Source organism: Balaenoptera physalus, assembly GCF_965194825.1.
Source record: "Balaenoptera physalus genome assembly, chromosome: 10".
NCBI lineage: Eukaryota > Metazoa > Chordata > Mammalia > Artiodactyla > Balaenopteridae > Balaenoptera > Balaenoptera physalus.
The window spans coordinates 109,667,721-109,693,130 of record NC_138889.1 but is presented as its reverse complement, the minus strand read 5'-3'; the positions used below and the strand labels follow the sequence as shown (position 1 = coordinate 109,693,130).

General features: G+C 49.8%; 1 protein-coding gene across 3 annotated transcripts in view; it reads left to right on the top strand.

Moving 5' to 3' along the window:
- CPT1A (carnitine palmitoyltransferase 1A) overlaps positions 1-25,410 on the top strand; it is a 61,745-nt gene that overhangs the window by 5,759 nt on the left and 30,576 nt on the right. For all 3 annotated transcript variants that reach the window (XM_082477652.1, XM_082477650.1, XM_082477651.1), the window contains exons 2-8: positions 11,941-12,094; positions 15,021-15,160; positions 19,728-19,899; positions 21,792-21,893; positions 22,707-22,844; positions 23,745-23,822; positions 25,176-25,283. In XM_082477652.1, the coding sequence (XP_082333778.1) occupies positions 11,954-12,094; positions 15,021-15,160; positions 19,728-19,899; positions 21,792-21,893; positions 22,707-22,844; positions 23,745-23,822; positions 25,176-25,283 (879 nt within the window). In that variant the 5' untranslated portion in view covers positions 11,941-11,953. The remainder of the gene's footprint in view (positions 1-11,940; positions 12,095-15,020; positions 15,161-19,727; positions 19,900-21,791; positions 21,894-22,706; positions 22,845-23,744; positions 23,823-25,175; positions 25,284-25,410) is intronic.

Below are 25,410 nucleotides of genomic sequence, written 5' to 3'. Positions count from 1 at the left end.
TCTGGGTGCAAGGGAGAAGCATGTGCGTGGGAAATACGGTGCACCCCCCACAAGGTTTTAGGGACATTTGAGGGAACCACACCGTGGTGGTGAGGAGAGGTTCGGGGACTTCTCTTGGGTGGATGCATGCCTCTCCCAGCCGTCCTCGCTCAGGCCATTGTCCTGATGTTGGCCAGGCTGGAGGGGGTCCTTCTGGATGGGCATACAGAGAAAAACACCTGAAGAGGTAGCGCAGATAATTGGGTTAGACAATTATCTTGGCAGATTAGGCCTGCCAAGACATTCTGTATTTTCTTTCTTTTTTTTTTTTTTTGGCCGCCTAGCACAGCATGCGGCATCTTAATTCCGGATCACGGATTGAACCTGCGCCCCCTGCAGTGAAAGTGTGGAGTCTTAACCGCTGGACCGCCAGGGAAGTCCCCGAGACATTCTGTATTTTCTTTATAAAAATGTGACCCTTGGGGCTTCCCTGGTGGCGCAGTGGTTGGGAATCTGCCTGCCAGTGCAGGGGACACGGGTTCGAGCCCTGGTCTGGGAAGATCCCACATGCCGCGGAGCAGCTGGGACCGTGAGTCACAACTACTGAGCCTGCGCGTCTGGAGCCTGTGCTCCGCAACAGGAGAGGCCGCGATAGTGAGAGGCCCCGCGCACCGTGATGAAGAGTGGCACCCGCTTGCCGCAAATGGAGAAAGCCCTAGAACAGAAACGAAGACCCAACACAGCCATAAATAAATAAATAAATAAATTTTTTAAAAAAATTAAAAAAAAATGTGACCCTCGATGACCTTTCCCCAATTCTCTTTCTTGGTAAAATCACGTTTCTCTGCATTTAACTGATTAACCATCACTTGTTGATAAGGCACAGTATAAGTCTTACATTTGAATTTGTTTTATTTTTACAGTACCTCGGTAGGCAGAAGCTGTTGTTTTTCGAGAGCCATAGAAAAAGGGAAAATGATTCAGATTTCCCCTATAACCTGCCTTGACTGAGCATCTTTACCCTGTAAATGTGAACGGTTTATTATGATATACTTCACTGCGAGAAATGAACCGTGTGGCCAGTTTAATTAACGCGGCTCTTCAGTGCTCTGTCATCAATTCAAGATGTAGCCATTCATAAATGAAAGTTCCTGCACCTTTCCTGTGCACGAAGCCCTCCCCAAAATTTAAAGTGAGTTCTGAGTCTCATGTTCTTGCTTCTAAGGTGCCTCCGTCAGATTAGGGAAAGAATAATTTGTATTTGTTTGTGTACACACTTGCTGAACAAACACAAGAGCACAATTACAGAGGATCATGTCTCCAAGGAAATAAGGACTGGCCTGTGGTGTGCAGAGAGGTGGGGTGCCCACACTCTAGTGGAGAGTAGCCCTTTTATTTTTTCTTCCCGTTACTGCTAATTTTTGCCTGCATCCAACCTCTCACCCTCATCAGCAGCAAAATGGCAGGAATACTAAATACTAAAGAGCAAAAAGGAACCTGAGAAGACACATGAACCCCTGGGCTGGTGAAACCTTTCCAGAACCTTCCTGGCACTTTCCTTGATGTGCTTCGGGTAGCAGTGCTGAGGTAAACCTGGGTACCACCTTGGTTGTCAAGAATGGCAGGAACATGGTTTCCCCAAGTTGGAGCCAGTCCTGGAGGGCAGAATCAGCTTTGTTTAGCTGAACCCTCCCAGGCGTTGGTCACGAGACCATAGAAGAATATGTGGTAGATGATAAGATAATTGCTCTGCCCCCCGCTAAAGATGATGCTACGGATTCTTTGCCTGCAGTGGCTTCTCTCAGGAGGTTTTCCAGGGGTGCTGGCCCAAGTGTCATCCAGCCTCACTCCGATGAGGGATACAGGCTGTGCTCCTGGAGACCCTGCCTGGTACTCTTGCTGCGCTAAGCTGTCGCTTCCTGTGGGTGACCTTTTCTCAGAGGATTTCCAGCTCAGCTGTTGGCCTCTAGATGAGGTGGATTTTAATAGAGGGCAGGGTCCGCTTCTGTGGGCCTGTGAACTGTGCAATTCTAGTGGGAGTACTGGAAATACTGGAACATGGGAATAATTTAAGAGTTGGCACCCGCTGTATTTGTACTTACTGTAGTTTTACTGCTGGTTGCAATCACATCATTTTGGTTACGACAGAGTGACCTAATTTTATATCTGTGTTGTAACGTTAGGAATCTTAAGTAGAACTTTGTGTGGAGTCCTTACCAGCTAACTTGGTAGGTTAAGAACGTAGTTTTGGAGTTGGACCTGGGTCTGATTCCCAGCTCTGCTGTTTGCTAGCTGTGACCTTGGGCAAGTTTCTTGACATCCAAGCCTCGGTCTTCTCATTTGTAAATGGGAATAGCAATAGTACCCATTTCCTAGGGTTCCAGTCAGAATTAAATGGGTTAACGCAGGTAAAATACAGATCACATTGTCTGGCATATGCCAAAGACTTTGGTAGAAAAAATATTTTGTATCTTCATTGTTAAAAGCACAAAAATTAATCTGTATGCCTTATCTATTTATCTACCTACTACCTACCTCTCTCCTTATCTGTTAATTTCAAGACTGTTTTGAAAGGCTTCTGACAACACATAATTTATTATATATTATTATATGCTATAAAGACCGTTTTCTTGGAAACCTGCTGTCACATGGCAAGTTTTTATTGTTTTATATTATAGAGGTGATTTTCACACCTCAGTTTTCCCCAGGCCTGTTTTGAAGTCTGGCCCTGCACTTGCCATTGGATGACCTTTCACCTCCTTTCCTGCTGCCTGTTGCAGAACCTGGGGGTGGGGGTGGGGGTGGAGGAGGACGGCTCTGAAGGAGGCCAGATGCCCTTGAGGGAAACAGGATGTCTTATGGATGAATTTCTAAAAATTAATTAATTAATTTATTTATTTATTTATTTTTGGCCGCATTGGGTCTTAGTTGTTGCCTGCAGGCTTTCTCCAGTTGCGGCGAGTGGTGGCTACTCTTCCTTGAAGTGCGCGGGCTTCTCATTGCTGTGGCTTCTCGTTGCGCGGAGCACGGGCTCTTGGCACGTGGGCTCAGGAGTTGTGGCGCAGGGGCTTAGTTGCTCCGCAGCATGTGGGATCTTCCCCGACCAGGGCTCGAACCCGTGTCCCCTGCATTGGCAGGTGGATTTGTAACCACTGTGCCACCAGGGAAGCCCCAGCAGGCGGATTCTTAACCACTGCGCCACCAGGGAAGTCCTTATGGATGACTTCTTGATTACATGACCAGTGTTACGATTTGCAGGCCACTGACCTCTGAGGTTAAAGACTTTTGTTAAAAGGAATTGGTTGTGGAGAAAGACGGCAAAGTGAACACATTTGACAAACAAAGTACAGACCAATTTATTGGCCAGGGAGTTAGGGGGTGGCATTGGGACTGTTAAAATGAAGGTAGTCTTACCAAAATTGAATGAGACGTTACAGCATTTCCCCCCCAGATTGTTCACTTGACACATTCACTGTTGGAGAACTGTCTGTGGGCTCATGGTTTGTTCAGAGAATTCAACAAGGATTCGTGTCCTGGGGAGCTTTACAGCTTATGTTGGGAGATTAAACGAATAACTGACAGGTGAAAGTCATTGGCCAGCAAGTGCAGCTGAAATTGCTAAATGTAACTGATAGAATTCCTGTGTTTCCGGAATGTGCATTCCAAGGCAGGCACCTGGGAGAGGGGAGCTGTAAGCTAGGTGTGAAGCAGAAAAAGGGAAATCGAAAAAGGTCAGAAGGCATCCCAGCTATGAGTCGGTGTTCACAGGCCACAGGGCATGACCAGTGTGCCTGGCCAAAGAGGAGGTGACCAGGAGACTGAGCTTGGGAGGGCCTCGGGAATAGCGGCGTAATTCGAGACCAGAAGTGTGAATTTTAAAAATTGCAAAAAATAGGTCATCATTCTCAACCAGAGTGTCTTATTCTGGATCTCGGTGTTTTTCCTGGAGCAGATTAGCATAAGGTGCTTAAGTGCTCTGGCACAGACCTTGGTGACTGTCTCCCTCCTTTAGTGGCCCTCCTGGTTTCTAAGGCGGCACCATCACATGGTTCCCATGTTCAGCTGGGCGGGGGGGTGGTGGGGGGGGCGGGCAGCAGCGCCCAGGTGTGTCCCGGGCCGGGAGGTTTGTGCACGATCACCGTCAGGTGGGGCTCCAGGTGGGCGCTCTCCACCTGATGCGGCCAGAAGTGATTTCTGTCCTCCCCGGGGGAAATAAACGGGTCCGTAGCCCCACGGCCGACACGCACACAGAGAGGGCTTTGTTTTCAGCATGTTGGATCAATTTCTGGATGTCTCCCCGCAGCTGGGGGGTTGCTGCCACCAGCGGCCACCTCCAGTTTACCCCCGAGCTGGTCTGGCGGAGCATGGCAGGAGGTGGCCTCACATCAAGAACAGTCCCCAAGGGGCCTTCTCCCATCACCTGGCCAGACCTTCGGCGGGGAGGAGCAGCCAGCCTGCGCTCCCAGAAGGTTCTTCCACTGTCCCCCTGTTCTCTCCAGTTCAGAATTCTTGTCCGAGGGCCTCCGGTAGTTGCCCAATGATGATTTGCAAGAACAACCGAGTGCAGAAGTGGAGACAGTTCGTGTGTTTTCTTCTCCAGCCTCCCGAGAATCCGGGGCACAGGTGCACGTTCTGTGGGTGGGTCCCTGGGGAAGCCGCGTCTCTCCACCCAGGTGGAGTGGTACTGGGGGAGAAGGGGCAGCATGCCTTCCCAGAACAGCAGGTTCTGGTGGTGGTCCAGCATGGGGTGAGAGATGGAGGGAGGACCACCCTAGCCCGTTCGTGCCCCGGCATGGCAGGCGGTTGGAGGTGTTTCAAGGAGAGAGTTGGCGGGGAGGATGCGGGAAAGATGCAAGATGGGTTTTCAGTTGACTTGTTTTTGGCATCAGTGTAGATGAGCTTGGAGAGAGACTCATGTGCGCAGATACAAGGCAAAGCCCTGGGCAGGGCCCTGTGGGTGGCTGAATCCCGGGTGCAGAGGGGCTGGAAGAGGACCCTCAGCAGATGAACTGGTAAAACAGTCTGCGCACCTGGTGACCTTACCTGGGAGGGAGAGGAAGCTGGAGAGGGGGCCGGCACGTGGACACTCAGGGTTTAGCTGCACACCGTGTGTGGGACATGGCAGAGCCCGCGCCAGCCCAGGGAAGCCGGGGAGGGGGTGCCACCTGCTCGCCTGGCCCTTGGGGCCCTGCTGTACCCTTTTTTTTAAAAAAATTTTTTGGCCGTGCCGCGCAGCATGTGGGATCTCAGTTCCCCGACTAGGGATGGAACCCGCGCCCCCGGCAGTGGAAGCACGGAGTCTTAACCACTGGACCGCCAGGGAAGTCCCCTAGTGTGCCCTTTGCCTTTATTCTGTAAGGTTGAAGGAATGCAGAGAAGAGGTTGTCCAGGGTAAGTGGCCTGGATCCAGACACGGGCCCCAGCCTGCCAGCTGGCCGCAGGGCCCTTCCTCTCCTGGTGTGTTGAGGTTTGCAGCGGCGCTGACAGTGACAGGACAGCCGTGCCAGCCTGGGCTGGTGCTCCTCGGGGCTCTAGGGATGTGGACCGGGAAGGGAGAGTTGGGGACAGGGCAGTCTCTGGTCCACATGGCGAAGTATTAGTATCTCTTCCTTCCGGGAGGGGATATGTAGGTGTGATTCCTTGCTCTCATGCGTTGGCAATATCTCCTGCTGTAAGACAGAGAACATCCTGCTGTATTAATACAGTAAAGTTTACTGGGGCTCTTTTGCGGTCCTCATAATTCCTGATTTTCCACGAGTTTATTACTGGCATGCCTCCTTGCACCTGGAACAGGTCTGGCCTCTTCCCCCCAGCTTCACCTGGAGGTGGTTTGCTCACAGGCAGGTAGATTTGCCAGCAGTGGGGAGGCCATTCGTCGGCAGTGGCCCTTCAGCTCCAGGCCTTTTGCCAACTCTGCGGGGCTGCTGACCTGATTGACTTCAGGGAAATATCCAGAGGAACGGCTTGGCTCTCTGTTGGCAAGGTTCCACCATTCTCATGGTGGTTTTCAAACTCTGGTCTGGAGCCCTCCACCCCTCAGGGCCAAGGGGAGGAAGAAGAGGGTTGAAAGGCTTTATCCACGAACCTTTCCTGTGTGTTTACATTTGAAGAAAAAGGTCCCTATTTTTAGAGATGTTAGGAACCCTCTGGTCGAGCGACCCGGGGGAGATGCTTCATTTCCAGGGGCCGTGGTCAGCCTTTGGGAAACGATGGTAGCTGTGTCTCCATCAGTTATTCCAGCTGCTGCTTCGGGGAGACTCCAAGGCGGGAGAGGCAGGGCGGTGCGTTCAGGCTGCACCCACACCCACCTGGGTTGGGTGGAAGGTAGGAGCTGGGGGTATGCCCTGCGAGGGTGCCCCAGGGCAGGGGGCGCAGTGACCCCACAGGCAGCCTCGCCCTTCCTTTCTTGTTGTTTCTGTAGGTGTGGTTGGGTGGGTGAGCAGCTATTTCCCTGTTGCGTCTGGGGAGCTTTGAAAGTTGGTCTCTGGGTGTGAGATTTAGCACCGGCTGCAGAGGATACGTGTTTTATTTCCGTACACATATTTTAAGCAATTATTAGAGCAGATGACAAACATACAGAAGAGACACAGGTGGGAATTCCCTGGCGGTCCAGTGGTTAGGACTCTGTGCTTCCACTACAGGGCGCACGGGTTCGATCCCTGGTCAGGGAACTAAGATATCCCGCAAGCCATGTGGCATGGCCCCCCCACCAAAAAAAAAAAAAAAAAAAAAAGCAGCACAGGCATAAGGATTCTCACTTGGTCACAGCCCAACTTCACCAGTTCTCACATATGGCAATTCCTTCCCCTGTCCATCCTTCCCCCACCTCCAGTGGATTTGAAGCAAATCCCAACATGATAAAAGTGCATTGGTAGTGGCTTCCCTGGTGGTGCAGTGGTTGAGAATCTGCCTGCCAATGCAGGGGACACGGGTTCGAGCCCTGGTCTGGGACGATCCCACATGCCGCGGAGCAGCTGGGCCCGTGAGCCACAACTACTGAGCCTGCGCGTCTGGAGCCTGTGCTCCGCAACAAGAGAGGCCACAACAGTGAGAGGCCCGCGCACTACGATGAAGAGTGGCCCCCGCTCGCCCCAACTAGAGAAAGCCCTCGCACAGAAACGAAGACCCAACACAGCCAAAGCTAAATAAATAAATAAAAATAAAATTTATTTAAAAAAAAAAAGTGCATTGGTAAATATTTCAGTATGTATCGCCAAAAGATAGCAGCTCTTACCATTCAATTAAAAAATAGTTTTCTAACTTTGATTGTAAAATGTGTGCATGTTACATTTGAAACAGTTGTCTTCAGGCACCTGCAAAAAGTCTCATCCTGATGAATGATAACGTACAATACACCATATAGTTATATTTCCATGTGTATTGGTGAAGCAATGCATAGAATTTAATCTGAATCACAAATAAAGTTGGTGATTTGACATTAAAAAAAGACAGCAGCTCTTTTAGAAAATAACCACCGTATCATGTGACACCTAAAAGCATTTAATAGTAATTCTTAAGGTTATGAAGTAACAATTGTTTAAAGGGGTCCTTAGTGTGAATGGAGAACTAGGGCCACACTGGGGGAAAGGAGTAATGCATCCACCCGCCCGCCCACCTGAATTACATATCTGAGGAGAGGAGGTTTAGATGCATGAGTGTTAAATAGATAACACTTCTGTTTCATGAGACAGCGGTGTTTTTGTGACAGCTTTATTGGGAGATCATTCACGTCCCATACCATCCACCCACCTCAAGCGTACACGTCAGTGATTTTAGTATATTCACACGTGTGTGCAGCTGTGACCCCCATCAATTTTGGGACATTTCATCACCCCCAAAAGAAACCCTCCTCTCCTGAACCCCCACCTCCCCCCGGCCCTAGGCAACCACGACTTCCTGTCTCTGTGGATGTGACTGTTCTGGACATTTCCCGTAGATGGAATCGTACAATACTTGGCCATCTGTGTCTGGCTGCCTTCACTCAGCATCATGTTTTCAAGGTTCACCCGTGCGGTGGTGTGTGTCAACGCTTCATCCCTTTGTATTGCCTGTAAATCGCATCCTGTTGTATGGATAGGGCATATTTTGTGTACCCCGTTCATCAGTGGGAGGATGTTGGGTTGCTTCCACTTTTTGGTTATTATGAATAATGCCGCCGTGAACATCATGTACAGGTTTGTGTGCAGACACATGTTTTCATGAGCATGAGCCTAGGAGCGGAATTGCTGGGTCGTGTGGTAACTCCACATTTGACCGTTTGAGGAGCTGCCAGACTTTTCCAAAGGGGCTGTGCCATCTGACATCCCGGCCAGACGTGCACGAGGGTTCCGATTTCTCCACATCCTCGCCAGCGCCTGTTATCGCCCGTCCTTTTGATTATGGCCGTCCTGGTGAGTGTGAAGTGGTAGTTTGCTGCAGCTAAGCTCTGCATTGTCCTGGTGGCTGCAGGGGGCAGTATTACAAGGCTAAATGTTTCCAAGTGCGAGGCTGTGGATGCCAAAATCGAGGGTGGAATTTTCACTCGATAGATTTGCAGAGGGAGCTTCTCAAGCCCTTGTCATCCGGTTCACTAACTCCTGCTTCTGGCTCAAATCAGGGGAGGCCGGCTCACGATGGTCGTCCTGGCTCCTGCAAAACTAGAAAAACAAATTGTCCACCTGGAGGGCACCTAAGACTCTGCTATTTGGTTTTTAGTCTGAACCAATCAAAACAAGCACATCACTAGTTAAATTCAGAGTTTTTTCAATAATTTTTAGGGACTTCCCTGGCAGTCCAGTGCTTAAGACTCCGCGCTTGCACTGCAGGGGGCACGGGTTTGATCCTTGGTGGGGGAACTAAGATCCCACATGCCACATGGTGTAACCAAAAATAATAATAATAATAATAAAAATAAAATAATTTTTTTTGGAGTACAGTTGATTTACAATGTTGTGTTAGTTTCTGCTGTACAGCAAAGTGAATCAGTTATACATATACATATATCCACTCTTCTAGATTCTTTTCCCATGTAGGTCATTACAGAGTATTGAGTAGAGTTCCCTGTGCTATACAGTATAGGCCCTTATTAATTATGTGTTTTTCAGAGAGTTCTGATAAAGGCCTCCAGAAACGGAGGCTGTAAATATCCTTGTCTGTCTGCCCCTGCCCGGCAGAGGTTAGCTCCCCGAGCAAACACCGTACACATACCTTTGGAGAGAATTGGCTACAAACACTATATTTAATCTACTGCCATTAATAATCCCTTCCTGTTCTGCACAAAGCCCTTGAAAGATTTTAAAAATCATTGAGGGACTTCCCTGGTAGCACAGTGGTTAAGAATCCGCCTGCCAGTGCAGGGGACATAGGTTCGAGCCCTGGTCCGGGAAGATCCCACATGCCACGGAGCAACTAAGCCTGTGCACCACAACTACTGAAGCCCACGCGCCTAGAGCCCGTGCTCCACAACGAGAAGCCACCGCAATGAGAAGTCCGTGCACCGCAACGAAGAGTAGCCCCCGCTCTCTGCAACTAGAGAAGGTCCACGTGCAGCAACAAAGATCAAACGCAGCCAAAAATAAAAATTAATTAATTTTTAAAAAATCATTGAAAGGGTAGCCAATCACATAATTTTATTTGCTGTAATGCATGCTGTGCAGAATTCTTATCTTTGTAAGACCTGCTTCGTGTTCACCCCAAGGCTTTGATGGGGGGAGGGGTTGAGTTAACCTTCAGGTTCTGGAAAAATCTTAGAGCCACCTTGGGTAGCTTTTCGAGAAATGGATTCCAGCTGTTGGTTTAAAATGTCTTCAACATTTTAAATTTACCTGTAGCGAGCTTTTGCTTAGAGATCGTACTGCTTTCACATGGGATCTGTCTTCATAATTAGCCAGGCTGTGGACGTTTGCTCAGTGCCAGGTAAATAATGTGTAATTTTTTTTTTTTTTTTTTGCCTACGCCGCACGGCTTGCAGGATCTTAGTTCCCTGACCAGGGATCGAACCCAGGCACTCAGCAGTGAAAGCACAGAGTCCTAACCACTGGACCGCCAGGGAAGTCCCAAATAATGTGTAACTATTCCTGAATGCCGGGCAGATGGCACCAAGCCAAGGTTCCGTGAGTGGGATGCAGTTTCGCCGACTTGCTTATTTCTTTCAAGGTCATCTGAGCAGAGCTCTCGGGTGCCCGTCCCAGCCGCTCCCTCTGCCCCAGCATCCCCACCGGGGTGCCCCGGTCCACCCCGGGGTGAATGCTCCACTCCCAGCCCTCCCCGCGCTGTGGCTCTTCTGCGTGTGGAGGCTCCGTGGTGCCCACACGGTTCAGACCCCAGCCCCAGGGCGCCTCCGAAACCTGTCTGGAGTGGGTCACCCTCCCCGTTCCCCCTGTTCCCACTCTGGGCCACGCTCTCCTGGAAGACCACCCCAGCTTCGTACTGGTCTCACTTCCTCACCCCACCTGCCCCTGGCTCCATACAGCAGCCCGAGCGGTCTTCTTTAGAACAGACACAGACACAGGAACTGACGCCCCAGACTCACAGCCCTTGGATACTTTTCCATTGCCCTCAGCATGAAACCCGACTGCCTCTGGGACTTCCATTTCTGAATTTAGCGCCCACCTTGACCCCAGGCACCCTGCACCTCCAGCCCTTTCACAGGTCTGCCTTCAGGCCTGAAAGTCTTGCCCTCTGGCCGATCCTTCTCCTGGGCTTCCGTGTCACCTGGGAGGTCCCCTCTGTCACTCCCTCTTCTTTCCGCCCCCTGTCTGAGCTGCAGGAGGGCAGGGAGACCTCCATTCTCCCCACGGCTGGCACACAGGAGGCAGTCAGCACACGCTTGTTGAACAAACCAGTGAGTGAAAGTTGAGATCATTTGTCCTGATTTGCTGAAGACTAAGCTAGTTTGACTTTTGTAACTCGGTATCTCTGAAACCGCCTTACCCTTGATTTTGACGGGTCCGACGTCTGCCCCCAATAGGCTTATTACACGGGTAAAAAAAGGAAAAACAGCATGCGATGGGGATACACACACACGCTCACAATTTTGGATTTTTATTCTGGTTTATTCTGGATTTTTAGCTCCTCTTTATCCACATGTGCTTGGTGGCACACAGTTTAGGAGGAGGTGGTGCCATCACCCGCCTTCAGAAGGTGGCAGAGGGGCTGGTGGTGGGGAGGCCAAGAGGGAAGAGGTGAGTCGGGAGCCCGCCAAGGAAGAAGGTGAAGGGAGACCAGATATACCCAGCAGGGGAAATGAAATGCACTTGCCTTTGCCAGGCAGGGAAGCCCGCAGGGAGGGCCAAGCCTGCAGCGGGGGAATGTGATACTGGCTGTTGACAGCAGTTTGATTTCTACAGCCTCTGAGGAGGAAGGCCCAGCCTGTCTTGTCAACAGCCCACCTCCCCCCTGAGGGTTCTGTGCGTCTGGTTTTCATGGAGTCCTTTGTGGAGCCTGAAGGGGTTTCTCGGGCAGCAACCCCATGCGCACCAGAGGCCAAGGTGTTTGGTGTTGGTCCCGTTTTCCCACCGTTCATCCCCGAAGATAAGGGATCAGGGGCCATTGTGGACGGATTTGTGGACTTTCTGTGCCAGCCTCTAGGCTGGCTGGTGGGCGGGAATGGGATTGGCCTCCCATTTGCAGGACAAGTTGCTAAACCGCCCCGGGCTTCCTGGGTCAGCCGGGTGTAGACTGGGCGGCAGAGTTCGGTGGGATGGCAGGGAGTGGAGGGAGGAGCGAGGGGCTCCGGCTTCTAGACGCTGCTGATCACCCAGCACCTCCAGGCAGAGGCCGCAGTTGTCTGTATCTCGCTGGACCAGCAGGGGAGGGGTGATGGCTAATCACAGAATCGGGTGTGTTAATGAAAAACTTGAAATCTGTCAAATGGGAGGAAAACAGTCAAATTCAGAATGGATTACGCTTCTCTACAAGTTCGGGGTTTTCTAACGTCCGGTCAGTGCTCCACCGTGTTACGTTCTCCCCTTGTCTTTCCAGGAGCTCGATAACCATGGCGGAGGCTCACCAAGCCGTGGCCTTTCAGTTCACGGTCACTCCCGACGGAATCGACCTCCGGCTGAGCCACGAGGCCCTCAGGCAGATCTATCTGTCTGGACTTCATTCCTGGAAGAAGAAGTTCATCAGATTCAAGGTTTTCAGACACTTGCTTCAATCTGTACAGTATTCCCTTTATTGAAGTTTCAGTGTGTCAGAGTGGTAGTTGACACATCATGTATGTTTCCGTGGTCCTTAAGGCTTGTGAAACACTTTCCCATGTATTGGCTCGCTGAATTCTTGGAGAAATTCTGTAAGGCAGGTAGGGTGAATCGGGACCCCGTAGGGCAGGCGAGGAAATCAGGACTCGGAGAGGGTAAGTGACCTGCTCGGTAGAAGCAGAATAAAGGCTAGAATCCATGTCTCGGCTCTGAGTCCGGAACCTTCTACACCTTGTAGGAAAAGGATTGTTTTTCAGCTGTGTGAAACTGCAGCGAGTTTAACAGCAGTCTCGCCAATAAAATAGTCCAGCGTTGAAAAAGATGCACGTAAATGCAAATACAGTGAACTACACATGCTCTCAATTCTGTTTGTTTACCTGCAAGAGTGGACATTTATTCACTGTTTTTAAGCACGTGTCTTGTTTTTAATTCACTTTATTTTAAAAATCACAAAAGTCACGAACATGCATGTAGCCTTCGCTTAAAACTTCCCCAATTTTGCTGTTTAGGGAGACGCTGCTGGGGAAGATCCCCGGGGGGCTCCTTACCTGTTGCCTGTAAGAATAAATCCTTCCTTCTCCCAAAAAAAAGAAAATAAGAATCACAGAAGGACAAATGCATGTTTAAAAAAATTCAAACAAGACGAAAGTGCACCAAAAGTGTCTGCCTCCCTGTTCCCCAGTTTGTGTGTTTGTTTTCCAGTTTTCCCTTCAGAGGGCAGCTCGGAGGCGGGCTGTTGAAAAGGGACTTCCCTGGTGGTGCAGTGGGTAAGACTCCATGCTCCCAATGCAGGGGTCCCGGGTTCGATCCCTGGTCTGGGAACTAGATCCCACATGCATACCGCAACTAAGAGTTCACATGCCGCAACTAAGGAGCCTGCCTGCCGCAACTAAGGAGCCTGCGAGCCACAGCTAAGACCTGGTGCAACCAAATAAATAAATAAATAAATATGAAAAAAAAGAAAAAGAAAAAGGCCCAGGAGCTAGGGTGGATGGGAACAGCGACCAGGGAGACAGTGGGCCGGCCCCTGGGACCTGGCCTGGCTGGACAGGTGTTCCCGGGCTCTGCCGGAGGGGTCTGGGGCCCAGGTACATATGGCCCCGTCACGCTGGTGTCTTGTGGGCGCCAGCAGCATGACTCACCTGAAGTGGAGGAGGGCGCCACCTACAGGGGAAAGTGCCCTTTGCGCTCCTGACCTTGCTGGGACGCCTCCTTTTACCTACAAATGGAGGAAAGTAGAAGCTTGGGTGCCCCGGTGTGGCCGTCATCTTAACCCAGTGGAGACGTTGTTCCCGGACTTTAAAAACCTTGTGGTACTGCCGAGGAGGCAAAACTAACGTACAGAAACAGACAGTGCACAGCGAGGGTGCATCCTAACCACGTGGTTCCTTAGGGGACCATCTGATGCTCAGAGGAAGGGGGGCAAGGCTGGCAGAGCTGCTGCCGGGTCGGGGGGTGTGGTGAGCAGAGACCTTTTATCTAGAAAAGTCCTCCCTCCATTTTTTTTTTTTAAGCAAGCTTTTTTATTTATTTATTTATTTATGGCTGTGTTGGGTCTTCGTTTCTGTGCGAGGGCTTTCTCTAGTTGTAGCAAGTGGGGGCCACTCTTCATCGCGGTGCACGGGCCTCTCACTATCGCGGCCTCTCTTGCTGTGGAGCACAAGCTCCAGACGCGCAGGCTCAGTAATTGTGGCTCACGGGGCCAGTTGCTCCGCGGCATGTGGGATCTTCCCAGACCAGGGCTCGAACCTGTGTCCCCTGCATTGGCAGGCAGAGTCTCAACCACTGCGCCACCAGGGAAGCCCCCCTCCATTTTAATTTAACGTATGTATCTGTTTATTTTACAAGAACGGTTCAGAGAACACCAGAAGGCCCCCCTGCGCCCAACCACTTTGTTTAAAATCTCCTGTGATTCTCCATAATGAGAATAACATGTAGGGATGTGTAAGTCTCTTCTGAGAGAATTCAGATAAAGCTTTGAGAGTTTTTTAATCTATTATCTTAACTATTATCAAATCAATCTTACTAAGATGGCTTCAGTAAGACTTTTTTAAAATTTTTTATTTATTTATTTTTAAAAATTTTAAATATTTTGCCTGCGCTGCGTGGCATGTGAGATCTTAGTTGCCCGACCAGGGATCAAACCTGGGCCCCCTGCTTTGGAAGTGCAGAGTCTTAACCGCTGGACTGCCAGGGAAGTCCCAAGATTTTTTAATTGGAAGTTTTGAAACATACGCAAAAGTAAAGAGGGTAATAAAGCCACACTGCTCGTTTCCATAGCTGTCAACATTTTGCCAATTTTGGGTCATATGTCTTCCTTCCCCCTCCACTGCTACTTTTTTTTTTGAAGGCAGGCTGGGGGAGCTTTGGCTGAAGCACCTTACGGCAAATTCTCGACGTGGAGTGAGGTTTCCTGGAAATAACACTGGTTAAACGGTGTCTGATTCAGGAGCAGCAGGAAGGGTAGTTTTGGAGTGGGGGTTTGTCTCCAGGCATCCTGGGTGTAGCATGTTGGGGAGAGGACATCGTGGTTGGCAAGGTGGCCAGTGTCCTGAGTCAGTCTGGGTGAAGCTCGGGAATCTGTATGTTAAACTAGTGCTTCGGGTAAGTCTAATGTCCTGGGGTCACTCTCGGGGGGAACTGTTTTAGGGAGGGTTTTGGCTCAGAAGTAGAGGAAGGGAAGGAGCTGGACAGAAGTTGGAGCAGCTGGGGGCTGGAGGCTCTGGGGAACGTTTCCAGTAGTGACAGTGTGGCCGCTTAGCTGCCCCTGTGTGCAGACCTCCCACCCCTCCACTGCCTGCCAGCTCGCGGGCCCCCACCACCAGGAAGGACGTTGCTCATGCCGTGCGTGTCTGTGTTTAGAATGGCATCATCACCGGCGTGTACCCGGCGAGTCCCTCCAGCTGGCTCATCGTGGTTGTGGGCGTGGTATCAACAATGTACACCAAGATCGACCCCTCTTTGGGAATAATTGCAAAAATCAATCGGACCCTTGACAGGACGTAAGTAATCGTTTCAAATCTCCAACGGTCTAGGGAGTTATTGACTTTTTTGTTGCTGGCGTTTTTATGTCTTCTCACACATCATGGCTCTTGTGGATTCAGTTTGAGGCTTTTGCTGTGGTTGTCATGTCGGCTTTCTCCCCGTGTCCTGGACTGGTATGAAGGTCCCCTCAGGAGTTGGGGGACCCTTGTGGACCTTTCTCTGGAGACCAGGGACAAGAAGGCCAGCCTTGGTCCTGGGGTACCCGCCAGGACATGTCAGGGCCCGAGGTGGGGGCCAGCAGTGGCAGTCAACTTAGCCTGGCCAGGGGGACCCTCAAGACGAATTTCTGCCCCAGGAGCCGGTTCTGGACAAGGTCTCTTCCCTGCACTGGGGTCCATCCTGGAGTTCTGGGACCCCGGGAACTGACTGCTCTTGGGGGCTCTGGGGAGACCTCAGCCCCTCAGCTCCCTGTCTGATTGGCTTAGAACACCGGGGGGACCCCAACACTCTCTCCTGGTTACTGTAGATTTTTCTAGGAGCTTTTTTAATACCGTGATATTCGGCTAGACGGGGCCTTTGGTTGATATTTTTCTTGCAAGGTACGTGGTGCCTGGGGTCTCATGCCAGAATGTTGGCCGTGCCCTCGAGGGCATTTCTGGAGCCACTCTTTCTTCCCTCCGGTCCTGGGGGTGGCCCTGGATCCCGTGTAGCCTCTCCTGCCGCTTGGCCCCTGCGCTGCAGTGACCTCTCTCACTGGGGTCTCCGACATGAAAAAGTGAGGAAATGTTCAGAGGTGCAGATTCCTGCCCAGAGTCACAGAGAGGGGAAGTGGGGAGGTGGAACCCACACCCAGCTCCGCGTGGTGCCTCGGACACCTGTGCTTCCTTCAACGTGCCCTGCGCCTCCCCTCGGAGAAGCTTCTTGCCAGGCAAACGCAAAAAAACAGCACCTCTGCCTTATTGGTGTTTGAGTGGCCAAATGATGGGACATACACAGGGCTGTTTCCATTACCCCATTTGTGATGGCGGCCCTGGCTCTGGAAGGCATATTTAAAATGTTTGTTTTGGCTGCACCAAGCAGCTTGGGGCGGGACCCTAGTTCCTAGTTCCCCGACCAGGGATTGAACCCGCGCCCTGGGCAGTGAAAGCGCCAAGTCCTAACTGCTGGCCTGCCCAGGAAGTCCCGTGGAAGACATATTTTTATCTTCCGGTTGGAAAGTACTAGTGCCTCCAGCTCGGCTGTGGCTGTCCCCTGCCAGACCTTTGATCCTATTCGTGTGTTGCCTGTTAACATCGGAGGACATTGTAGGTCTATTACTAGAGAAATAATAGTTCCCAAGTCCTCGTCCCGTGCTTGGGCTTTGCTTTTTGCACGCAGGTGGGGTCTGTGAGGGATGGGGTGCATCCCAGGTGTGTCCACGGGGTCCCTGGGCCGTAGCTACAGGGTCGGGGCTGGGTCTGAGCTAAACAGATGAACTTCTGGGCCTTTTACTAATCAGTTGGTTGTTTGGATTTAAATATTGTTCTTTCAGAAAAGGACAGGAAAGTAAAGTGGCAAAATGTGACATAAAGGAAAGCTCCCAGCTCAGGACTGAATTTGATTCTGATCACTCTAAAGAAATGATTAAGTGGTTTTAGGTTAAAGGTCTGAATCTTCTTACGTTGCTTTGAGCGGGTGCCCCTCACTCCTGAAAGCTGCTCCTTAATCATGATGTCCTGGGATACACGAGAGTCACCGAGAGTCCAGCTGAGTCACTCGGAGCCTCTGGCCACCTCGGGATCGCCGGCTCATGCCTTTACAAGCGTCCGCAGGGCCCAGGATACAGAGCCCTGTCATTGCAGTGGAAGCACGCCTGTGCTGGACGCCTGCCCAACTCCTTGGTCTGCCTGGGGGCCGGGAAGCCAGGCAGGGACCCTGTCGCTCTCACCTCCCTGCCCCAGCCTCTCTCCTCCCCTCCTTTATTTCCGGGGAGCCGCAGGCCTGCCCCCCCTGCAGACAGTTCACCTCCGATCTCCTGCCTACTTGGGTTTAACACAGTTTTTTAATTTACTTTCGAGTGGGGGCCGTCTCTTTACCCTGGATTATATTTAGAAGTGTTGCCTATTTAAAGCCCTTTCTAATCTGGGTCTTTATAAGATTTGTTTCTTTGTCCCTCTAAACCAATTGCAGTAAACTGGGCCATCCCTGGCCCAAATTTAGAAAGACCAGGTTAAGGGGCCAGCGTCTTCCAGGTTCAAGGGCTGTTCTGCAAAGTCTTCCTGGAGAGGGTTCCCAGTGTCCTGAGGTTGCAGCTTCCCTGAGTCCAGGTGTACGTCGTGCTCTGTGTAAGCACATCCCCTGCAGCCTCGGAAGGGACACGCCCTTTAACAGAAAGCTATTAAACCTAATGCTTGCTGTCAAAGTGCCTGTATGCATATATATAAAAAATGCTGGGGGACTTCCCTGGTGGTGCAGTGGTTAAGAACCCGCCTGCCAATGCAGGGGACACGGGTTCGAGACCTGGTCCGGGAAGATCCCACATGCCGTGGAGCAACTAAGCCCGTGCGCCACAGCTACTGATGCCCGCGTGCCTAGAACCCACGCTCCGCAACAAAGAGTAGCCCCCGCTCGCCGCAACTAGAGAAAGCCCACATGTAGCAACAAAGACACAACACAGCCGAAAAATAATTTTTAAAAAAAAGAAAAAAATTTTTAAAAAAACACTGAACACATCATTTGTTTGTTAATGTAAAAATACTACTTGATTTTTGTGAATCAAGTGTGTGTGTCTTTTCCAAGTTCAGTGACATAGGACTTAGAAATCTAAAACATAGATTGTCTGAAAGACAGGTTCTCAAATCCAAGTTTGCTTGTAGGTTAGACTATCAGAAAAGAAGGTAGAGGTTTAAAGTAGAGACTACAGTTAAACCTGAATGCAAGAATTGACAGGTTATAGAAAGATATGTTTTGAAGCAGACTTTTTGCCAGTATTTTACTTTTTGTTTCTGTGTTACTGAAGTAAGAGAAGATGTTTAATTGGTGGTTTCCAAATATTGGCGAAACCTTTAGGTTAAGGATATAATTGACGTAAAACATTGTATTCGTTTTTAGGTGTATAACATAATGATTTGATATATGTATATATTGCAAAATGATTACCAACGTTAACATCCATCACCAAATATAGTTACAAATTGAAAATGTTTTTTAGATTTCATGTATAACAGATTGTACAGTATGTGTCTTTCTTTTTTTAACATTTTTTTAAAAATTGAAGTACAGTTAATGTATGATCTTGTGTTAGTTTCTGGTGTACAGCAAAGTGATTCAGGAATATATACATATATATATTATAGTCTTCTCCATCTGTGAGTCTGTTTCTGTTTCATTAAAAAGCTCGTTTGTGTCATATTTTAGATTCCACGTTTAAGAGATATCATATGGTATTTGTCTTTCCCTGTCTGGCTTATTTCACTTGGTATAATGCCCTCAAGGTCCATCCATGTTGTCACAAATGTCAGGATTTTCTTCTTTTTTTCCTAGCTGAATAATATTCCATTGTATTGATATATACCTACCACCTCTTCTTTATCCATTCATTTGTCCGTGGACACTTAGGTTTCCATATCTTGGCTGTTGTAAATAGTGCTGTCGTGAACACGGGGTGATTTTATTTCCTTCAGATAAATGCCCAGAAGTGAAATTGTTGGATCATATTTTTAATTTTTTTTTTGAGGACCCTCTATACTGTTTTCCACAGTGGCTGCATCAATTTACATTCCCACCAACAGTGCGTAAGGGTTCCCCTTTGTCCGCAACCTCGCCAGCATTTGTTATTTAAATTATTTTTATTTTGAAAATATATTGTGGTTTCCAAAACAACTAAAACTACAGCCCACAAAGGTGAATGAGTAGCTGCGTTTCTTCTCATTTTTGAAGTCCCATCTTTACCAGATAATATATTACTTTCCTTAGCAAACGAAAACATTTTCTCTGTCAGTTTTCGATTTAAATGATCATTTTACATCATCAGTTTCTATGTGTATTCGTGGTAAGTGTTCCTGCCCAGATCGAAAACAAGCTCTTTTGATCTAAATAGTTGCAGTAATAGTTGTGCCGGTTGATGTGCGTTTCTTATGCATCCTGGTGAAATCCCAAGGTGTGTTTAAGGAAAAAGCGTCATGAGCAGCAGGAAGGGAAAGTGCAGGATTGCTGCCGGCTCCCAGCCCAGGAGAAAGCAGGTCAGTCTGGGGCTGAGCTCTCATCGTGGACGGGCCACCGCCACGTCCTCATTCCTAGGCCTGGAGGAAGTAATCCATGCTCCCCAGTTATGCAGATTAGCCTTGGTTTGTTTAGAGGACCAGCAAAGCAGATGCGGCTGGTTCATCTCGAATCCAGGAGAAAGATGGCTGAGTCTTTTGAGAGTTGGCTTAACACGGGTTGTCCTCTCCCTGATCAGGCCTGACTCCGATTGGGGTCTGTGGCCTCAGCTGTGTCCACAGGAGACCACCCCACCTTGTAGCACGTGGCGTCTCTCGGCGCCATTGCCCGTGGCCTCCTTTCCACGTGGACCAACCTGTGGCTTGTCTGGTCTTGTCTTGGCAGCGGCTGCATGTCCAGCCAGACGAAGAAGGTGGTCAGCGGCGTCCTCTTCGGCACGGGCCTGTGGGTGGCCCTCATCATCACCATGCGCTACTCCCTGAAGGTGCTGCTGTCCTACCACGGCTGGATGTTCGCCCAGCACGGCAAGTTAAGCCGCGCCACCAAAATCTGGATGGTAATGCAAACTCACCGCCAGTGCACAACTGGTGTGGATGTTTTTAAACCGCTCTCTCGAGGTATGCCTGACATCTGCGAAGCCGTAGCTCTTGCACAGCTTGATGTGTTCAGGGATAAGTGTGCACCTGTGACACCTTCATCACTGCCAAGGCCACAGATCTACCCACTCTCCAAAAGTTTCCTCGGGCCCCACTTATGCCCCTTGCCTTTGGCCGTAAGAGCATTTAACATCAGATCTGCCCTCTTAGCAAATTTGGAAGACTCCAGCACAGGAGTGTTGGTTCCAGGCCCGATGCCGTAGGGTAGACCTCCAGAACGTACTTATTTCTTGTAACTGAAACCTTGTCCCTTTTAACCGTCCCGCAGCCCCGTGTCCCCCAGCCCCCGGCAGCCCCCATCCCTCCTTGCTGCTTCCATGGTTCCACGGACCTGTGAGACCACGCAGGGTGTGTCCTTCTGTGCCCAGCTCATCCGTCAGCTCCACATCTGGTGTGGGAGGCTTTTACTTCTGAAAGGAAGGGCCTCGCTGGGCCTTTTCCCCTGGGTGACTTTTTTTTTTTTAATTAATTTTTGTTGGGGTGTAGTTGATTTACAATGTTGTGTTAGTTTCAGGTGTACAGCACAGTGAGTCAGTTGTACATAGACATATATCCATTATACATATACGTATATCCATTCTTTTGTAGACTCTTTCCCACATAGGTCATTACAGAGTGTTGACTAGAGTTCCCTGTGCTCTACAGTCCCCTTGGTGACGTGAGCATTGCCCTGTAGGTGCCAGAGAGCTCTGGTTCAACGTGCCTCATTGTTTGGGCCAGAGGCTCTTTTTCTTTAACGATCTTAGTGTGCTCTGAACATCTGGTATTGATGTCTGCTGGGTTTCTCATCCAGGTCACCCATCAAATAAAAGCGCCATCCGTCCGCTTCTTTGTAGCTTTTCTAACCTTAGCTGGCCAGCTGACCGGGACTCCCTGACTCACCCCTAGCTTCTAGTACCTTCCATCAGCTCACCTCAGCCCTTACTTACCGGCCACGTGCGTGGGTGTTTGTCCCGTGATGGCTTCATCGGAGTCTGGGTGCTATCTCCTGGGGCTCCTTGTGAAAGGAGCGGGCACCCTCGTGCCCAAGCCCACCGTACACCCTGGGCTTCACTCTTTCCCAAACCGACTTCCTGCTGTTGCTTGGATGCAAGACTTCTGATTTCCAGAGAAGTAGCATTCAACTCCCAGGAGAGATTCTGAGACGGTTTCCACACTTTACAGAGGAAGGTAAACGACCTTCCCCAGGGTGGCCTTCATGGCGCGTGTCCAGGTGAGTCCCACCTGCTCTTCGACATCAAGAATCACCCCCCTGTCCTCATACACGCTGTGAGCCCTAGGAGTTCCTTTGAAGTCTGGTCAGCATGAGATGACCAGTCATCACAGCAAGTTTAGATCATTCCAGACCGTAGCAGGCAAGTATGTGCCGTCCACCAGGCTTGATAACTGACCGAAGGGGCTGCACTTGGCTCCAGGTCCCTCTCCCAGCCCCGGGAGCCAATCCTGAAACCGAGGGCCTTGCAGAAGTAGGTGGGTGGAACTTACCCGCCGTGCAGAAGTACAGTCAGACCCAATGTCAGGGTGCCCGGGGAACAGCAACACCTGGGCAGGGCAGGACGTCTCAAGGCATCTGTCAGACGTAGGGTTTCATCCACCCTGGGTTTTATTTGGGGCTACCTGTTGGCTGAGGCCTGCAAGTGTAGGGGCAGAAAACGGACTACAGGAAATTAACCAGCACAGAAAATCAGTCCACGGTCGGCAAGTTGTATATACTGGAGAACTGGTTTCGGATCTTTGACAGAGCTCGTCTTTGAGAATGTACCTTTTTTTTTTTTTTTTTTTTTTTTTTAAGGGTATGGTCAAGATCTTTTCAGGCCGCAAACCCATGTTGTACAGCTTCCAGACGTCTCTGCCACGCCTGCCGGTCCCAGCCGTCCAAGATACCGTCAACAGGGTAGGTGCGGCTTCACGCGCCCCCAGAACGCCCGCTCTGAAACGCCAGCATCTTTGCAGTTAAGGTCTATGACTTGATGGGACTTCCCTGGCGGTCCAGTGGTTAGGACTCTGTGCTCCCAATGCAGGGGGCACAGGTTGGATCCCTGGTTGGGGAATTAAGATCCCGCATGCCCCACGGCATAGCCCAGAAAAAAAAAAAATCTCATGGCAAACCCAGGGCTTAGTAGCAGTTTTGTGTCCCGTAAGTTTGCTTATGCACGTGGTAGACGCTGTTGAGTGCTGTGAACTGCTACCTGCCTGCTCTTACCTGCAAAGGCCAGAGCGGATCAAAGTGGGGACCCCGAAAATTCTGAACTGGAGGCCTGGCCTTGACTTGGTGGCGTGACCTTCCCCGTCCCTATCATTCTGGCTCCTCTTTCCTATTCTGATGTCCTGAACACCAGCCTTTGGTCCTACCCTTGGCTCTCAGGGCTCTCACCCATCTCATTGGCACCTTCATAGCTTAGGTGAGAATAGAGCTCTTATTAAGGACCAGATGACGGAGAAAAAAATACACATTGAAAGTTTCTTGTTGACCAAACCTCGATCTTGTCAGTCTAGAATCCACTTTGATGATTTTTGTGGTGATTCAAGATCTGGGAGCTTGTATGCCAGTAAAGGACAAAAAAGTTTACTTGTTGAGTTATCACTGATCTAAAACATCCTTTATTATTGGAGTTAGCTACCTTGTGTGAAGACCTGCCTTTTTCTAAGGCACAAGGAAGGAAACCATCTGTTTCAACGAGGCTTATGTTTTTTCCATCAACCCCAGTACCTGGAATCCGTGAAGCCTCTTATGAAGGAAGGGGACTTTACACGGATGACAGCTCTGGCACAAGATTTTGCTATCAATCTCGGGCCGAGATTGCAGTGGTATTTGAAGCTAAAATCCTGGTGGGCTACCAATTATGTGAGTACACATACACGCTATTTTTCTTGGTGGAATTTTCTGTAGGAGCGTATAATCTGTTCCCTGAGCCAGCTAACTTCCCTGCGCATGGCGGGCGGGAGGAGACACTGGCGGAGGAAACGAGGCAGGGGGGTTGAGGTTTTGAGGAATGGCTAGCTTGGAGGAGAAGGTGTGACCCAGGCACACCCGGTGGGTGGGGCTGGAAGTGGGCGGTGGCTGGAGAAAACCGTCAGAGGCCAGAGGCCACGGTGGGTGGGGCAGGTCACCTTTTGATCCTTCGCTGGTTACATGGGCGTGTTGAGTTTGTAAACATTTTCACAGTACGCTTAGGTTCTTAGTGCGCACTGTTCTGTATGTGTGTGTGCTTTACAAAGTGAGGGAATCGTGATGCTTGGGTCCTGGAGGTTGTGGATGCCGTTAGGACGAGGTTGCTGGCCCTCTAGGGGACATCAGGAGGACAGCACACATGGACCCTGTGTGGCTCTGAAAGGGAACCGAGCACGGTTGAGTCAGTAGCTGCCTTGGGGAGGCTTGGAAGCAGAAGATGAGAAGCAGTCTGGGGGGCAGTTTGGGGTGGTGTTGATGGTCAAGAAATGTTAGCAGTCCGACATTTATCCCTTCTTTTCCATTTGGTCTTTTTTTTTTTTTAACCCTCTATAAAATGAAGGTGATCTATCTTCTAGCTATGTCTTGACTTGAATAAAACCGCTTTCCAGTTCCTTCCCACTGTTCTGCGTTCCATCTAGTTAGGGCTGTCTTGACCCCCAGGAGAGGGAGAAATGATGTCAAACACGCACGACAAAGCACTAGATGCACCCTCCCCCAGCCCCCCGCACCCGCCTCCGCCCCGGGCAGCCTGGTTAAGCCTGTCGGTTGGTCTCTCCTGTGTGCACCTGACAGGTGAGTGACTGGTGGGAGGAGTACATCTACCTCCGAGGACGAGGGCCACTGATGGTGAACAGCAATTACTACGCGATGGTGAGTCCCGAGCGGTGTCTGATGGAGACCACGCACCGGGGTGGCCTCTTCCCGGCTCTGTGGGCTGCCTGGGGACGCTGTGGGTTTCCCCGGGCTCCTCCTGGCCCTGCCGCCCCCGTCCGAGGCTTCACGCCCCTAGCAGGGAGCCCAGGACCTGCTTTGCACACTGGAGAGCCTCGTGGATGTCCTTTTGGAGTTACCAAGTAGCTCAAGGGCACCCACCAAGCTGCTGCAGAGAAATTCGGATCGTACAAGTGCTCTCGTGGCAATTGGCTTTCCTCGTGGCAGCGAACCTCTCCCTCTTTTCCTTCCCTCTGTTTTCCTAACTGAGCCTACGTAGCGTTGAAGGATCACATCCATGCCCACCCCGAAAAGCTCAGGGTCTGTGGGTCGGCTGAAAGTTTGTCCACACGCTGAGCTTTGTTCTTCTGGGCCCTGGGACACCAGGGGTGCTGCACTGGGTGTCATTTTCACATCTCCTTGGTCTTTCTTGCCTTTTGAGACATGGGTGGTCTGCAGAGCACACCCTGTTATTTTGTTAGAAGCACCTCATTGGGGTCTAATAACTGGCCTTAAATAACTGGTGAATCTGTCTTTCCCTTTCTTTCTGCTCTTTGCTTCCTTTTATTTTTTCCACCTTCTTCTATCTCTCTATTTTCTTGTTTGCTTTTTCTGTTTTTCTCCTTTAAAATTTCTACTGTTAAAAAAAATTTTTTTTTTTTCCATTGGAAACAATCTCAAACTTAGAGAAAAATAGTTGGTGCGGTCCAGAAGACTGCTTTTGAGAGTGAGCTGTCCACCTGGTGCCCTTTCGTTCCTGAAGACTTTGGTGTCTATTTCCCACATAATCAGGGGCAGCCCTGCACATAGGTTCTCTCAAAATATAGTGGAGACAAGCATCCCTTGGACTTGAAAAATGTAGACATTTAGAAATGTGTCCCCAGATTTAGAAAGTTGCAAGCACTGCTCTATATAAAAGGTTATTTTAACCTTTGGTTCCTTCTCATTCAGAAAACTTCCTAATTATCTAATTGCTCCTTTTAATTTCTGCTTTCCTTTTTATGCATTCTATGAGGATAATTGGGGTGAAGCGCTGTTATCTTTTTTTTTTAGGCTTGAATTATATTTATTAACTTTTAAAATATACTGTTACCTTTCCTAGCCCAGGAATTACCTGGGGGCTTGAAACGTGAACACAATAAAACTGAAAAAGTGTAGAAAATGAGAATAATTTCTTTTCCAGCAGAGCAGATGTCATTAACACATGTATAGAAATATTTTAACTGTGTGTTGAAGCTAGCTTGTCTTTTCCTGTGCACATTCTCCCTGCTGTTGTGTGTTTTCTTGTATCAGGATTTGCTGTACATCACACCGACTCACATTCAGGCAGCCAGAGCAGGCAACGGAATCCATGCCATCCTGCTTTACAGACGCAAACTGGACCGGGAGGAAATCAAACCAGTATGCAAACAAACTGCTTTTTAAAAAATTCTTTCAGAACAGCTTTATCAAGGTGTAACTGATGTACTGCACACGTCTGAAGTATCCGCTTTGATAAGTTCTGATATACTGACATATATCTGACGTA